The sequence below is a fragment of the Hoplias malabaricus genome, chromosome 3 (assembly GCF_029633855.1).
Source record: "Hoplias malabaricus isolate fHopMal1 chromosome 3, fHopMal1.hap1, whole genome shotgun sequence".
NCBI classification, from domain to species: Eukaryota; Metazoa; Chordata; class Actinopteri; order Characiformes; family Erythrinidae; genus Hoplias; species Hoplias malabaricus.
The window spans coordinates 4946065-4963907 of NC_089802.1; the positions used below are offsets into that span (position 1 = coordinate 4946065).

Sequence of the window (17843 nt, forward strand, 5' to 3'; positions counted from 1 at the left end):
AATGTATGTTTATTATTTATCTGTTTATTCAATAGATTATAGATACAGCATTTTATGTTCAAAGCTAACAGCGAAGTCTTTCCAAGACCCATTGAACTGACTCATCAGATATCACTAAGACTCATATATGCTTTCCGTTCTCATGTTGTTAATCATTTTAGTGACACCTTAAGAAAACACAGAGAGCTCTTGTGTCGCCACTTAAAGTGAAGAGCAATAAAAAAAAGAGCGGGAAAAAAAAACAAAAAACAATGGGCCAGGCCAAGCGAGACGTCCTGGAGCAGCTTGCGAGGCTTGTTGGCAGGCTGGGTGTAATTTTTGAAGGGAAGCTAAGCAGAAAGTTAATCCGTGTTGTGCTATAAGTAGGGGGAGGCATGCAGACATGGATAAGACAGGGTTGTGGGCATCGGGTCCCAGGACGCAGCCTCTCAGGCAGCGCTGCGAGGGAACTCATTTATGAAGTCCTTTACAACAGCCACTGAAAGAGGTTAATTGAAAAATTTCCTAATGTCATTATGAAAGAACTAGATTAACCCGAGCTAATTCACTTTATTGTTCCGAAGAAAGAGGAATGGGCATTGAACTCCACTACAAATTTGGGGCATGAATTAAAGGGTGAGATGTTGTCTTTGAGGACTCTGCCAGTTTAATTAAGATATGGAAAATGACTCATTGTTCTTTGGCGCTAAAGTGGGTGGATTTAGCAGGCGAATGCAGCTCTTGCGCTCTACATATCGCACGCTAGCGTGCACACGCATGTGTTTGTTTGTTTAATACCCATAAGGCCGCAGCATTAAAAACGCAAGGGCTTTTTTCTGGCATTTTTTTTTAGTTTCTTTAGCTTAGAGGTTGCACACCACTTCACTTGCATTGGCATGAGATTTGGTCAAAAGAAATGGGTCCAAGAGGAAAGAAAAATCCAACTTAATTTCTTTCGTTATAGAAAAACAGACGTGTTATTTTTGATCAAATGTTGGTAAAATAGAACAGGCTCTAAATATTTATGACCTCACTTGTAACCTGAGTTTACACTGTACTAATGAATTTACATGGGCCCACATAAATAATATAGCGTGTAGTGATGTGGCTCTGTGTATTTGTCTTTGTGACTAATTGGGATGTGTGTGTGTGTGTGTGTGTTGTAGGAGGTTCTACTAAAGAGAGCAGCTGACCTTGTGGAAGCTCTGTATGGAATGCCCCACAACAACCAGGTAAAATAACTTACAGTACACACTAATGAACACTCTCTCTCTCTTTCTCTCTCTCTCTCTCTCTCTCTCTCTCCAGTGGCTGTAATTAAATCAGTGCCTCTCTCCCCCTGCTATGCTCCTCTTTGTACATTTCAAAGCTAGCTGCAGGCCATTGTACTGTAGAAGGGTGTCATTGCACCAAGAGTATATTTTTTTTCTTTCTCTCTCTCTCTATTCTCTCACTTTTATTTGTGGTTTCTGCTCGTGGAGCAGAGAGAGGAGTTAATCACTCGCAACACACACTCACGCACGCTCTCGCCCAGCCGAGTGGTTTATTTAAATGGAAGAATAACCTTGAACTCGGCCCAAAAGGCGCATTTCTCCGACACGTTGTCGAAAGCGGTGCTTTGCCGATGTGGTTGAGAGGTCTAATACATATTCAAAAGCAATGATCCATGTTCTTGTTCTTCAGCATTTTGGGCGCGCAGAGGCAAGCACTTTACAATCTACTCACATCACAACTGAAAAACAACACAAGAGAAAGACATAGCATTGTAAAGGATCCCAAGTGTACGGTTGTGTTGCGTTGGACTAAAGAGAAAATGCTAAGACTCTGTGTGGCTCTGTCACTCTCGTCCTGTAGGAGATCATTCTGAAGCGGGCAGCGGACATCGCTGAGGCTCTCTACAGTGTACCACGCAACCACAACCAAATCCCGTCTCTCGCCAACACCGCATCCCACGGTGGCATGATGGGAGTTAACTCCTTCGGCAGCCAGCTGGCGGTCAACGTGTCCGAGACCTCACAGGGTAATGACCAGGGTATGTGGCCATGTGTGAAGATAAGCTGCAGCAGCTACAAAGTAGTACAAGACGAAAATAAAAAGTCATTAAGCCAATAGCTTTTATTAAAATATCTTTTCTGATAATGAGCATGTCCTGAAGATAAATGTGCTAGCTAGCTACGCTAATAGCTTACCAGTTCAAGTGAGAATATCTGGTGTTACGCTTGTCTGTGATTTTTTTAGCTTCTTGAACACGCATTATAACATATACAATGACAGGCTAACAGCTACTATTAGCAAGTGCTAACATTTTTGAAGGTGGCACAGTACTGCTGCAGCTTTATCTTCCCTTGGCTGGGTGTAGCGTGGGTCCCTGGAGGTGCCTGACCCTGTTCCCTACCCCTCCCTCTACTTCACCCCCACCTGCTGCTGCTGCTTCTGCATACAGCATTTACAGCCGCTGCTGATAATGGCTTTACACCTGTTCACCTGTTGTTTCTAATGTGAAGGTCAAGCCGTGGGTGAAGTGTAGTGTCACAAGAATACGGTAGTCGTGATAATCTCAATGTTAATAAACATTCTGTTCATTATGTTTGTGTAAAGTATTGAAATCCCCTGTAGTTTTACATTGATTACGTTTGGCCTGTAGTGTGTATTTACAGATATAAGGTAGGGACAGGAGATGGCACCTCAATGCATTGAGTAAGATATTATTTGTAGCATCTTGTTTACTTCAGTAGTGCAAAAACAGCCACATTACAGCCTCATGTTTCTCATCTGCAGTTGGCTACAGCCGTAACACGAGCAGCGTGTCTCCTCGCGGCTACGTCCCCAGCAGCACCCCTCAACAGTCCAACTACAACACCGTCAGCAACAGCATGAACGGCTACGGAAACACAGGCATGCCCAACCTGGGCGTCCCCAGCTCACCGGGATTCCTCAACGGCTCCTCCGCCAACTCCCCCTACGGCAGTAAGTATCAAGGTAATAACCCCTCCCCTCCGCTCTCTCTGTCTCCCCCCACCTGTGCTCTCCTTCCTTTTTGACACTGTCGTTTGTTTGTTTGTTTGTGTTTGTTTGTTTGTTTTTCGGTTTATTCTTTTGGGAATGTGTGCTACTGGATAAAAGGAGGGGTGACTCTGGAGGCTGAACACCCGAAAACAAGCCACATAGCAATCCAACCAATAAAGTAACAGAAATTTAAATAAATATATATATATTTTTATATATATATATACCTAGAGGCCACCGACAATACAAAATAAAAGTCATGGAAAAAAAAAAAAAAAAAACAATGAAAATGCCCCTGAAAATGATTTTTTTTAACTAAGTCAGAGTCGATTAAATCACCTATTATCCAGAAAGTGGCCGAGGCAGGACATCTCATCTCCCATTCCAACCTCATTTTTTATTTATTTATTTATTTATTTATTTTGTTTTGGATGTTCGTTTTTTTTTTAAGTAAATCCAATGGTTTTTAAAATCTGTTTCTTTTACCAGCAAAAGCAAAAAGATAAGCAATCCCCACCCACCCACCCTCCCACCCACATGAAAATCTGACCACATCCTCATTATCATTCTCCTCTCGCATTTGTTTCCATCCCGTGATTATGATTTGAAAAAGAGGCGAGGCCTGGCTCTCCCTGACTCTCGTCTATGAGGAAAAAAAATAATCTATAAAATCAAAAGCCAAATAAATCAATCAATCAATTTTGAATAAGAAAAGAACATAAAAAAACCAAGTGAAACTCTCTCTGAGTGGTGACTATGTTTGCTTTATTGCAGTAGTTCCGTCGAGCCCTACCATGGCAGCCTCTTCGGTCAGCCTCTCTTCAAACTGTAGCAGTACACACGGCATTTTCTCATTCTCACCTGCCAATGTCATCTCTGCAGTGAAACAAAAGAGCGCCTTTGCCCCCGTTGTCAGGCCCCAAGCATCTCCACCTCCTTCTTGCACCAGTGCAAATGGCAATGGACTTCAAGGTGAGAGCCGCCTCCCTCCTTTTATGATGCCGCACAGCCGCCTCACCTGTTGGCTCACGCTAGTCTCTCCTCTCTGAGTCTCAGAGAATCTGCCCCATTCATTTTTACCGAGCGCCATGCTGCTGTTCTCCAACACGGCTGGCTTCTGTATGAATTATGTATCTGTGTGTGGATGGCTTGATTTGCGGATGGGTGAATGAATGTGGACGGATGGATGCGTTTGGGAAACGAACACATTATGCATGCGGGCATGTAGCATGAATGTGCATGTGTGGCTTTATGTATTGATTTATTTATCTAACATTAATGATTGAGGCAAGTCAAACGTCTCCTGAGGTTTGCGCTCCTCGCTCTGATTTGTACAAGGTTTGGCACAGCCTTTCGACAGCAGGGAAAGTTTGGTTCCAATCCATAGCATGCAGTCATGTGCAAAAGTTTGAAGACCCTTGGCCAAAAGACATGGCTTGTTGATTTTATAGGTAAAAATAGATGAATCCTTTAGAGGACAGAACACATTTCTGTAAAAGTGCACAAGCCAAACAAGCCACAATTTGTTTCCTCAATACCTTCAGCTCACTATGATACCCAGTAAAAGTCATAGCACGACTGTATGAGGACCGACCTGAGCACGGGACGTCTTAACACAAACAAACCACTTAAAATGCCACGGCCATTTTACTAATGCATTATTCACCGCTCTCTTTTACATTTCGTCTGAACCGAACATTGTACATTTTAATATTCACAAACCCCCGCCTTCCGTTACCTGACCCCACCAGACTCGCAGGGGTCAGGGACCAACACAGGCCTCGTGTGCCTGGCACGCCATTCTAATGGCTCCTGTTCCATGGCTGTGAGAAACTGCACACGTCAAAATTCCCCCTGATTTCCTATGAATATTGTAACCGGTTAAAAATTCATGCTGTCCTACGGTAGCTAGGAAAACGGTGGCTCTTACAGGGCAGAGGCATTAAGATTTCATAAACAGGGCCCTGAGCTTTGGCTTCCCACACCAGCAGAGTGAGACATTGTTTTGACAAACATGGCGTGTACCGAAGCCCCTCCGAACGCGATAAGAGAAAAGACTCAGGCTCAGCCCGCGGTTCTCCAAGCCTCGGCAGGACAGCGTCATTCAGCAAATTAACGACTCTGCGAGCCTGCTAAGTGCGCTCGTATTTGCTCTTCGTCAAGGCCGACTTGTTTGCTTTGAAAACATGTTTGAGCCATAGTGTGTGCATCCAAGATTAATAATGTTAGAGCTAATGAACTGGGAAATTAAAGTTCATGCTGCTACATGCATCCACTTATTAATATGTGGTTTGCAGAAATTAATGAGGAATGCCATGGCATCGGGCGCTTTGGCAAACTTAAAAGCATTTCAACCATGACTCTACAAATAAGTTGAAAGTAGCTAAAGGATGTTTTTTCCTTCTTTTTTTTTTCCGGAGATCATTTTAAAAGCGCAGTCTGGCAGTTCACTAGCCACCTAATTGTGGAAAGGAGTGGAGTTCATCAGTCTTGGTCTTCTCACTTCAGCACAGCAGAGCCATGATGGCTTTCTGAAGCTTAAAACCAAGCTACAAGGGTCTGGGCGATATTGATGAACATCGGTATTGTGATATTTACCAAATACCTCATAATATCAGATGATATTTTGTTGCCATTATTTTCTTAATCCTGCTTTCACTTTGATTGGACTATTTTGTACTTCTCGGATCTGTTAGAATCACAGGGAACCTTAGATATCATTGTAAGCGTTATCCAAACAGAGAGCCATGTGAAAGATCAAGCGCTGCGTTTAACAGTAAAACTTTATTGATTTTCATAATTCATGCATTTTAATGCTATAAAATTCCGTCATTACTGACATAAACCTGCATAATGTCGTGTAAACGCCTATTCCAACAAGCATCAGTTTTCATAAAAGCTGGCTGTGTCCATGTTGATGTCATTTCACCGTAAACAGAAATATACAGCAGTTTAAAAAGTCGGTATAGGATTGTGTAAGCAGTCAAGGAAGGTTTATGATGGTAGATGTTATGGTTTTGCCTATTGTCATCCAGCAAATTGTTCTGACCCATTTGGCTAAGCTTTAGATATGTATAAACACAGCTATAGACACCAACGCAGATCGAGACGAAACCAAAGTATCACGCAGAGCTAAATCAAAGGGATTCGTGGGATCTAAGTGGAGGCTTCTGGCCGGCCAGGGAGAGGACGATACGGTCGAATGACGTTAGCTGAAGTGACCATGTTGTTTCTCAGCTGTCAGCATGGCCGCTCCCCAGGGAGTCTGGACCCTCTGATGGCCATTAACCAAACGCTAAGAGAAATCTCACACATGTGGGAGTGGGGTATACTCTCTCCTCGAAAAAATGTCAGAAAGCCCCTCCTTTAAAATGTCCAAGGCTTTCTGGCTTGTCTTGCTGGAAAAAAAGTACATCCACGCAAATGCCCACAACTCCCCCCCCCCATCTCCCACTAGCCCCTGTGGCCTCCATCTCCAGCTCCGAGTTGCAATCTTACAAACACATCTCGCACTTTCATCGGCTGTGCCAGGCCTCGTCACTCAGAGTGTTTTGTGAAATGCAAGCGACATACTTTTGTGCTGTGCTTTCTTTGTCCTCCATGTGGTGTCTAGGGACATCTGGTGCTAAAATATTTCTTGCTTTCTCTCTCTCTCTCTCTCTCTCTCCAGCTATGTCCGGACTGGTGGTCCCTCCCATGTAAATTGCACTTCCACTTCTTGTAAAGCAGCAAAAGTCCACGAGATGAGCCTCGGGGACCTTCACAGAACATTCTCCTGGAATCTGTGTCATCGATCATGAAGTAAATCAAGTTTAAAATCAGAGGAAAACACAAAAAGAAAAAAAAAGAAAGACTTTGTTTCAAAGATTTTATTCAAACTAATATAAATTGACATGCAAGAAACTGTCATGAACGATTTAATTTTATTGACTGGATTTCTTGTCATATTTTCACATTTCTCAGTCTTGAAGAAGAAAACAAAATGGAAGAAAAAAAAAAAAGCCTATTTTGTATAAACATTTCTGGTTTGATCTTGGCTATGTCTAGTTCTTGTGTGGGGAGAAACTTTGTGGAAATGCCATTTGATGAAAACACTGACTGAAATGTCTCTGAATGTTTCTTTTCAAACGATGCGCAGCCGTCGCACATCTCTATAATGTGAAGTCATTTTCATTACTTTTTTGTTGTTATATATATATATATAAATATATTTTTTGCGTTCGCTTTGTTTCTTTTCCTTTTATTTTATTTTATTTTTTGGATTTGTGGTGAGAAAAAAAGGGGGCCAAGCCAACACAGCAGAGCCAACAAACTGGAAATAATAATATAGCCTAAAATATATATGATTTATAAAACATTACCATTGAAAAGTGAATAGGAACGAACGGGGAGGAAGAAGCAGAGGAGATGTTATCACGCATACTTCATGAAAAATGGACTTTGTAACTTATTGTAGGTAGAAATTGTAACTTTGATATCGCAAAGATTCTTCTCTTGCCTTCAACAAGCACACTAACAGAGACGAGATGCCACTGTCTGTTGGTTAAAAAAGAGAATAAAAAAAGAAAGAAAGAAAATACTTCCACTGCTAAAGCTTCCTGTAAAGCAAGTGTGATCTGCAATGTTTTTCAACTTTTTGCTAGCACTGTATACTATTGCATTCTTAGGCTACTGTGGAGTCTGTTTCTTGTACCAGAAAGTTGTCCTTTTACTTCTAGCTCCTTATTCCCTAATGTGTTTTGTATGTGGTTATACAATTGTAGACTTTTGTGATTTTGCCAAAGTTGTAGCTAAATATTTATACACTTGTCTTGAATTTTCCAGATCCACTTAAATATTTAGTACAGAGTTTTATTCCTGCTAAAACAGCTAGGAGTAAAATAGTCTTATACATTGCAACACTTTCACACAAACACTTGCGGTCACTAAGGGGTTTTTTGTAACATATCAATTATAAATATTGTATTTATCTTTGAAATTTTGTATATTGCTTTTCATCATTTTCTTTGATCTCGTATGTAATGTTTATCATCGGCCGATATTGTGATGAAACACAGAGCGTTACGCCAAGACCCGTTCATTTTGTGTCAATCGATCGCAATGTTTATTTTCTTTTCCTTTTGTGTATTTCAGATGTGTTTGTCACATCATAAAATCAATTCCATTTCTTGTTTTGTTTTGTGTGTGTGTTTATTTTGAGGAACAGTCAAATCCATCGGTTATTTTTATATTGCATTTTAAGTTATCTAAACAGATACTTTTTCTTTTGGAATAAAAACTGTTTGTTGTATAGTCAAATAACTTGTTTGTGTCACATGGCTGTAATAATATTAGTAGAAAAATGTGCATGTCAAGCAGCCCCAGGGGGGAAAGATTCAATTGTGGTTGTAAATTTTTGTTTTTTGTAGAATGTAAAAAGTCATTTTTACCTGCCACCCATGACTTTGCCACATAGCCCAACCGTGTTTACAGGGAACAAACAGACAAAAGGAAAAAAGGGGAAAAAGGAAAAAAAAAACAAAAAACGTGGAATGGAAACATACGTACGTCAGTCACTAATGTTTATTAAAATATGTCAGAAAAAAAAAAAAAAAGCTCTGTCAAAGCCTTCAGAGTGAATCTCTTGAGAGTAACCTTTCTGCTGTTTTAATGACAACCATTCACCACAATGCCAATCATTACTCCATTCAAATGATCAATGGTGTAAAAAGCACAACCATTTTTTACTAAAAATAAAAAAGAATTATTGTGACCCCTCATCTTTTTGACTATTTTGTCAGTTTCTTTTTTTTTTCTTTCTTTCTTTTACATTTAAATTTGCTGTACTCCCTCCAGTACAACTTGAAACACAAGGGACGATATTAAAGGGAAACAAACAAACAAAAAAAAAAGTTAGATTTTTGTATCATATGAAGAGCTGGGATTAAGATGTTCTATATTGTACATGCCATTTTGTAATTACTCCATGATACAGTAGCACTGTAGCTAATCACAGTAGTAAATCAGTTCACCAGATCATCCCTTCCCCATCTCTCTCCTTCTCCTTCTCTCTCTCTCTCTGATTTTGATTTCCTAGTTGTGCCAAAATCAGCAGATGAAACACGATTATTTCTATTTCTTTTTTTTTTATCTTTTATTTCCTTTGCACTTAACACTTTGTAAATCTCCTGTTGTACTGCTAAGTAGTCTGTTTGAAACCAAAAGGGATGTTCCCTCTTGGCAATCTGCACACAAGTTTCCTTTAGCAGCAGGAAGCAAGGGCAGCTGTAGAAGGGAATAAGTGATGAATGTGCAATGCGTTTGCTTTGTGATAGCTCAACAAAGCTTAGCTAAGTGGAGGAGCTGGGGAAGTCACCTTGAAAGTGAGGGAAACCCAAGGTTACATGAAGTGCATTTGTGAATATCATCATTTCTGCAATCTGTTTTTTTTTTTTTGTGTTTTAGGCTAATTAGACCATGCACTCGGTGTTTTGTTGCCGGTAGTCTGAAGAGTTCACTAAATGGTAGAACGACTCTGTAAGGGAAAATATTATTTTTTATGTTTTTGTTTTGTTTCATGTATACATTTTTTTATGTTTATGTCAACATTTCTACATTTTACTGTACAAAGATGTTCATTTTACACAATATTTAATTAAAGTATTTCTTGTCTGTGACCACTTTCTCCCTGCAATCTTAATTTTAATTCTCTTATTTGTTTAGTTTTATGTGAAGTGCGCTTAAAAATGTACAGAAAAAAATACTAGCAATGCAAGCTACAGTCAAATGTGTCCGTCTAAATAAGCCATAACTACAGAGTCTAGAAATGTCATCTATGTCAGTTTTATATTAGCTAATCCCACAAATAAAAACACTAATCTAGAACATCCACAAAACTTTAAATATACCATTGTCCCAATGCCCGACTGCCCTTTACAATGTGTGGCCTACATTTTTTGTAAAACAATATATTATAGATTAGGTTCAGATATAATAGATATTTTCCTTCACTTACAAACTTACCATTACAAAGATAGGAAGTTCTCCTAGCGACAAAGCCAAATTAACCTTCAGGTAATGATAGAAATGTCTGAAACTCCAATTAAAACATAAGCAGAACTCATCAAACCTACACATCAGCCACTACGGTTAATCTGGAGTCATGCAGAAGTGTTTGAAAAGCTGGAGCAGATGCGTATAAATCTCTGCCATTATGAAACAGAGCAGACTAAGATGGCCACCCCGTTTGCCTGGCCTTGTTCTTGTTGTGGCTCTGGCAGAGGCACTTAGGGCTGGCTGTTTTGGGGTGAGCTGGTGACACAAGGCTTTCATCTTCCACTCCTGTGAATTCCTGGAAGAAAATGGCAGTCTCAGGGGGGGAGCAACCCTGCTCAGCCCACTGATCCCTGAAGAACAACTGCCATTTCACTTCGGACTCTCCAGGCTAGCTGTTTCTGCCTTGCACCTGATAGCATCTGGCCAGAAATTCTACTATAACACTTCCCATTCACTTCACCACAAGCCAATGGTGGCTACCAGAAATAGAAATCTAGATTCCATCAGCATTAACTACATATCATTAGTAGAGCAGGAGAAGCTCTTCAACTACTCATGATGTGAATTACAACCTACAGGCACACATGGGGTTTGTCACTCATACATGCTTCATTAGCTAACTAGCAGCAGTAGCGCTAGCTTGAGAAGGCAAAGTGGAAGGACAGTACTGGTGCTACCCTTGATGAAGGTCATAAGCTAGGTGACTACCACGTTCACCACTACTCATCTGTCTCATCAGGAACCTGCTTTATAAGTGATTCAACTTGACGCCTCATTGAGCACAATGCTGGAAATGTAAGTTATGCAATTACAGGCGAGAAAGAGTGCGGTTAGCTCTACTCACAGCACTTATAGCACTTCGCCCTGACACTCGCTCCGTCTGCTTTGAAGTGTGGCTTATGCTAGTAGGATTTATTTTACAGGATAATTCGTCTGCTTATTGTCAGTAAAAGGTTATTGCTTGAGCACTTTTCCCAATTTAATAATTAACTCAAGGTTATTTCAAAAATATAAATATTCACAATTTGCGATATGTGACACAGCCAGCTAGCTCTCGAGTCATTAGCACATATTCTAAACTGAAAGGAGTATCCTGGCCACTGGGGGCACTGTTTCACCAAATCCATGCAAACAATCTGTTATGTCACCAAAGAAGACTTACTGAAAATAAGCTTTAAACTGTTGTGGGTGAGCATTATGGGCTGCTTTCTAAGAACGGTGTTAAGCCTAGTCCTGGACTACACAGCATTCTGAGAGTTGATTTTCCTTTGAAAGGAGGATATAGTCCTGGCATAATCTTAATCAATCTCTAGGAAAGCAGCCCTATATTTCAATTCTTTTAGAGCTTTAGAGTCAGTCTTAGAATTATGATTAGGTTTAGGGTTAGAGAATGGTCTTCTAGGAAAATCTTTCTGAATTCATGGTGAGGCCAAGCTGAACATTTCAGATGCACAAGAAAACAGGACCTTATTTTAATGTCTAGCCAGCAGTTTACAGACTCACTATTGGTTGAAATTGGTCATTTTATGAGGCACACATGTGTTTGGTGTTGTTAAAATACTGATGCTGCTCCAGAAAGAAAATTGTGACTATTATCCCAATTAATTGTCACAGTTTTTTGGCAATACTTATCAGAAATCCTAAAATGAGTGAAGCTAATACAGGTCAGTGTATTAGTGTATCAGACATTTTGCGATTGTCTTGTACTGTTTTGGTTAAGATTATGTTTTGTTCTTCAAGTCTGTCTTGAATGTGTGACTTACCATTAAGGCAGAGGGTAATACTGCTGTCCACCACGTGGCAGACTAGGGTTCACAATGTCTGCCAAATACCATAATAAATGCAATGGAAGTGAGAATGTAAAACAAAATGTATATCCCCTATGTTGTCCATGCAGTAGAATGGGCCTCAATCCCCTGTTTGAACAAGATACATTTGTCTCCTACTATATTATGGTTGTGCAGCACGGTGGTCGCAGTCACACAGCTCCAGGGACCTGGAGGTTGTGGGATCGAGTCCCGTTCCGGGTGACTGTCTGTGAGGAGTGTGGTGTGTTCTCTTTGTGTCTGCGTGGGTTTCCTCTGGGTGACTGTCTGTGAGGAGTGTGGTGTGTTCTCTCTGTGTCTGCGTGGGTTTCCTCCGGGTGACTGTCTGTGAGGAATTTGATGTGTTCTCCCTGTGTCTGCGTGGGTTTCCTCCGGGTGACTGTCTGTGAGGAGTGTGGTGTGTTCTCTCTGTGTCTGCGTGGGTTTCCTCTGGGTGACTGTCTGTGAGGAGTGTGGTGTGTTCTCTCTGTGTCTGTGTGGGTTTTCTCCGGGTGACTGTCTGTGAGGAATTTGATGTGTTCTCCCTGTGTCTGCGTGGGTTTCCTCCGGGTGACTGTCTGTGAGGAGTGTGGTGTGTTCTCTCTGTGTCTGCGTGGGTTTCCTCCGGGTGACTGTCTGTGAGGAGTGTGGTGTGTTCTCTCTGTGTCTGCGTGGGTTTCCTCCGGGTGACTGTCTGTGAGGAGAGTGGTGTGTTCTCCCTGTGTCTGTGTGGGTTTCCTCCGGGTGACTGTCTGTGAGGAGTGTGGTGTGTTCTTCCTGTGTCTGCGTGGGTTTCCTTAGGGTGACTGTCTGTGAGGAGTGTGGTGTGTTCTTCCTGTGTCTGCGTGGGTTTCCTTAGGGTGACTGTCTGTGAGGAGTGTGGTGTGTTCTCCCTGTGTCTGCGTGGGTTTCCTCCGGGTGCTCCGGTTTCCACCCACAGTCCAAAAAACACACGTTGGTAGGTGGATTGGCGACTCAAAGTGTCCCTAGGTGTGAGTGTGTGAGTGAATGTGTTGCCCTCTGGTAGACTCCAGACCCACTGCGACAATGTTTACAGACAGCAGTTACAGACAATGAATGTATTATGGATATATCATAAGCTCCACTTGACTGAAAACCTCAAAAGACATTTGATTATGAGTAACAGTGTATTTCTTTGCTTTCCTGTCAATAACAAGTATGTCTTTGAAGAATAGTATGTGTTTACATAAAACAAAGTCCAAGTCACAAAGTCTAGTTCCATACACGCTTCACAGGAGATACAATCAGAGTGAGGTTCTTTGGTCACTATCTAATTAAGCGAAAATAAATCGTTGATACATTCAAAGGCCAAGGTTATCGCTTGTCTAAAAGGGGTGGCATCATTTTGAACCCTTCATAGTTTGGATGTTTAAAAAGGCACAAGGTGAAATCCATACTCATCAGCAGAAGAAGGAGAGCTTTATAAAGACGACAGAAGAATGGCCTCCCTCTTTTAAAACAAGCACGGATGTTATCTGCCGCTCTGAGTGCCTCTGGTTAGCAGGTCAGAAAATGTCAATTTCTCATCAAGACAACGGTGCCTGCTGCATTTTCCCCCCACTCACAACATAGACAATTAACAGGATGCAGAGCGCTTGCATCAGTGATTTGCAGGTTATTATGCAACCGCCTGCTGGCATAGATCTGGCCCTGCTGCACATAATAGGGCTGCCTGATAGCCGCAGTGTCAATATACCAAAGAACAACATTTGAATGTGAGCTGTTGTGCTTATTTGCCTCCAACGGACGATCTGCAGCCTGATAAGTGAGGGCCTACCTGCCGAGGACGCCGCGTGGAACCTATCTGTGTCTTGCACAATTATTACAATGAACAAACTGGACAATGGAGAGACCCCCGTCTTTATACCAGCCAACGAGAATCAAACCGCCTGTTTTACCTTCAAATAACTTCCTTTATCTACTGAAAAAAGCACTTCAGAGTAAATCTAAATCCTATCAGAGGAAATAAAACAACCCCCCAATCAGATTAGGGATCGATTTTTGGTCGCTTGCCATTCGGGGAAATATCTTTAGTGTGAGAGATCTGCCCGTGAGCCGAATGACATGCTTGATATGTTGTAGCGGGGCGAAATGTAACCAGTCTTAGAGTTTGAAGCCTCTACCACCAACTGCTTTTATTACAATAGCTTCTGTTTGAAAAAGCAGGTACGGGAAGACTTTGATGTGTTCGCGAAATACCGGTCTGTCAAGCATGTGGAGGTAGTAAACTTATGAAGCAATTTTATTCGCTTGAAAAGGGCGCATGGTAGTAGACGCTCTTCAGAACAATCTGTGCAGTATCACCAGTCATAAAGCCACAAAGCCACAGCCATTAAGGCCATTACGGCAGCAGCTGCAGGCCTGTGGTCCAGCATTGTTCTAATGTCCAGCCCTGCTTCTTGTCCTCAGTGGATTCCGTAAATGCGGAGACAGAGTCGTCCAGGCCGTGATGTGGTCTCTGTTCATCAAAGAGTGGCCTTGCGTCGGCCCCGGTCAGCCCAGCACCTCACTCAATCACCCAGAAAGCCTCTTTATTACCCAACCCTAATGGCCGTCCTCTGCCATATTTTTTAATGTGAGCATTAAATATTTATAAAACCCGAGTCAATAATCCCTCATAACCCCAGACAGAGGGAGACGACCACTCATTCATTTACTGCGGCCCATGCACTCTGAAATAAAGCCAAAAGGTCAAGAGGTCACACAATCAAAGCGAGCCAAGGCCGGCCTGGAGCATCTGCTGTCATTATTATTAGGACAATTATTCCTCCAGTCGCTAAAATTTGTAACAAAGTAAAGCAAGACAATATTGACTTTGTTTGTTGCTGTTGTTTGTGCATGTCTGGGAAAGTGTGTGTTTTGTAAGGGGCATTGCCTTGAACACTGGCTTATGTATTGTTATCTATCATAGAGCCTCTGCCTTCAATACAGCACTCGCAGGCAGTAAATCAGGCCACCGCTCGCTCCCAAAGGAGAAAATCCATCGGTACAAAGGCCTTCTCCTGCACACACAGTCATCCTCACCTCACCTGCAGGATGGATGTTAATGTGTTTTAGATCAACTGTCATAAGTTCGATTAGGGCCAGGAATAGGAAGCAGCAAAGACACTTGGAATCAAGGAAACAATGGAAAAGGAAGGAAAAAGCACCATTTTTTAAATGTAATAATAATAATAATGCAACATACTACAGCAGTGCATTCATAAGTGAGCACATATGGCTCATTTAAGTTTTCCCACATGGCGGCACGGTGGTGCAGCAGGTAGGTGTCGCAGTCACACAGCTCCAGGGGCCTGGAGGTTGTGGGTTCGATTCCTGCTCCAGGTGACTGTCTGTGAGGAGTGTGGTGTGTTCTCCCTGTGTCTGCGTGGGTTTCCTCCGGGTGACTGCTGTGAGGAGTTGGTGTGTTCTCCCTGTGTCTGCGTGGGTTTCCTCCGGGTGACTGTCTGTGAGGAGTGTGGTGTGTTCTCCCTGTGTCCGCGTGGGTTTCCTCCGGGTGCTCCGGTTTCCTCCCACAGTCCAAAAACACACGTTGGTAGGTTGATTTGCGACTCAAAATTGACCGAATGTGTGTGTGTCTGTGTTGCCCTGTGAAGGACTGGCGCCCCCTCCAGGGTGTATTCTCACCTTGCGCCCAATGACTCCAGGTAGGCTCTGGACCCACCGCGTCCCTGAACTGGATAAGGGTTACAGATAATGAATGAATGAATGAAGTTTTCCACATGTCATGACTAGAGCCTTTGTCACACATTAAGGGAAGCATCCCAGGGACATAATACTTCCACCACCATACTTCACAGTAGCGTTTTGGCTGTGCCAAGTATTCTGAGGGGTTCTATGTAGCGTCCCGAGTGTTTTTCTTGTTTTGTCTTTTGCGTTTCTCCTGATGCTGTTAATCTCATTTTCCCTTATTCGTAATTTCACTCTGTGGTTAATTATTATTGTTTTATACCTTTCTCCTAATCAGTTCTTGTTTACAATAAGCACTTGTAGATATTTTGTCAGCTGTTTATGGACAACAGCTACGACAGAAAGATGCAATCATGAAAGACTTACGGATCAGCTACAGGACTAGCTGAGGTTTAATTACTTTCCCAGAAAGCAGGTGCATCTTGCTTGTTTAGAATGTGTTTGGTGCATTCTCAGAACTGCAACCGGCAACAATTATGCAAACAAGGTACTGGAAGCGTTTGGCAGACATCAGGCAGAGGGTCAGCCGTATATATATTGACTGTTCTGAACAGTGGAGGGATTTATGACCCGATGCCTTCTCTATGGCCTTACTGTCTGAGCCGCGGTGTCGATTACTGAGCAAACACAGAACAAAGGACGGGAGATGTTTAAGATTGGTTATGCATGCATGTCATGGTGTGTCATAGTGACTACGACTGAAAACCTCCCTGTTAACAAAACGGAGACAGAATCTCCTGTCTGTACACACACACTCATACACAAACATTGGTTTTCATGAGTTGTGGGCCATTACATAGGCTTCCATTCATTGTGAGGAGAAATACCCATGCATTATTCATAAGTAGCACTAGCATAACATTAGCGCTAACCTTATTAACCCATATCTTAACCCTAAACCTAATCCTAGCCCCAACCCCTACAGCTAATCTTAAAACGTGTCTTACACTTAACATTTAATTATTTACACTGAGGGGAAGCTTGTGATCTCTGCACGGAAGAGAAGTCCCCACAATGTCAGTGTGTAAACAGGTTTTGGTCCACACACACACACAGTTTTCTGGCTGTCCCTGGCGTCTAATGGGCACCACTGTGAGACAAGGCCAACTGCAGGCATTCTTTCTTTTTTGCAGCCGGTGATATCAACCCCCTGTCTCTTCCCACACACACACACACACACACACACACACACACACACACACACACATTCCCTCTACATGGCATAATCTTTGTTTTTGCAGTCTCAACTGTCGGTACCCATGGTGATATCTGTGCCCGTCTGACGCTGTGCTCTCTGATGCCCACCCACCCAGCCCCCATTCTCTTATTCTCTCTCTCTCTCTCTCTCTCTCTCTCTCTCTCTCTCTCTCTCTCTCTCTCTCTCTCTCTCTCAAAACACACACACATACACACACACACAGTGTCTTGCAGACACTGACACTCGACACCAGTTGTTCCAGTACATCCCCCTTCTGTAGACACAGCTCTCTACAGGGCTTTTTAATACAAAACTGCATCCAACACACACACACACACACACACACACACACACAGGCACCCTGCCTTTTATACAGAGCCCAGTGACACTCACTTTCTGCTGCAATGCAAAGTCAGGGCAGACTCCGACACTACTGCTTTTGTATTATGGCACAGTGCAAAAAACTCTCATAATCACAGCTTTTCACTCACAGCCGCTTATATAAGCCCAGAAATGGCCACCAGAGGAAAAGGAAAGACTTAAGCGCTACCTTATGGACATATTACTGCACTCCCACGTTCAGGAATTGCCAAACCAGTGTCAAAGCTGCCCAATGACTAGCAGGAGAGCATGGTAAATGTACCCTCTGTACAGTTTAGTGGGTGGCTGGCTGGTACTTGTTGCAGTGTTTAAAGCTGCTCTGCAACAGTTTAACAAAAACTGAACTGACACGATTGCTGTCTTAAATCTGCTTTAAGACTGCTATGTTTTAACTGAACATCAAAACACATGCCTTAAATAAATTACTCACTTATATGGTCACTTATTGACATTGTGTGGCTAAAAACAAATGGAAGCCATCTTGGATTTCCAGAATGCTGTCTGCACCAGTGGCGGATGCTGGTCTTTCAAGGAGGGGAAGCTCAATTTCGGCCTACATCATAAAATGTGTCGGTTTATTTATACGTAAATTCTACCCTCTGTTCCTGTTTAAGAAAATGATCTGTGACCCTGTCGTACCAACAAGGCGTCTTTTCCAGGGACTTGACTAGTGTCCTCTCAATGACCAGCAGAGCTAGGCTGCTTAAACGGCCTTGGCCCATGTGAAG

General features: G+C 42.4%; 1 protein-coding gene across 12 annotated transcripts in view; it reads left to right on the forward strand.

Annotated features, from left to right (window-relative positions):
* ebf3a (EBF transcription factor 3a) overlaps nt 1-9604 on the forward strand; it is a 111962-nt gene extending 102358 nt beyond the window's left edge. For 3 of the 12 annotated variants that reach the window (XM_066664295.1, XM_066664298.1, XM_066664299.1), the window contains exons 12-16: nt 1146-1211; nt 1834-2011; nt 2758-2958; nt 3760-3957; nt 6656-9604. In XM_066664295.1, the coding sequence (XP_066520392.1) occupies nt 1146-1211; nt 1834-2011; nt 2758-2958; nt 3760-3957; nt 6656-6687 (675 nt within the window). In that variant the 3' untranslated portion in view covers nt 6688-9604. The remainder of the gene's footprint in view (nt 1-1145; nt 1212-1833; nt 2012-2757; nt 2959-3759; nt 3958-6655) is intronic. The other 9 variants (XM_066664296.1, XM_066664300.1, XM_066664301.1 and 6 more) reach the window with 5 other exon arrangements.
* The last annotated feature ends 8239 nt before the right edge of the window (nt 9605-17843 follow it).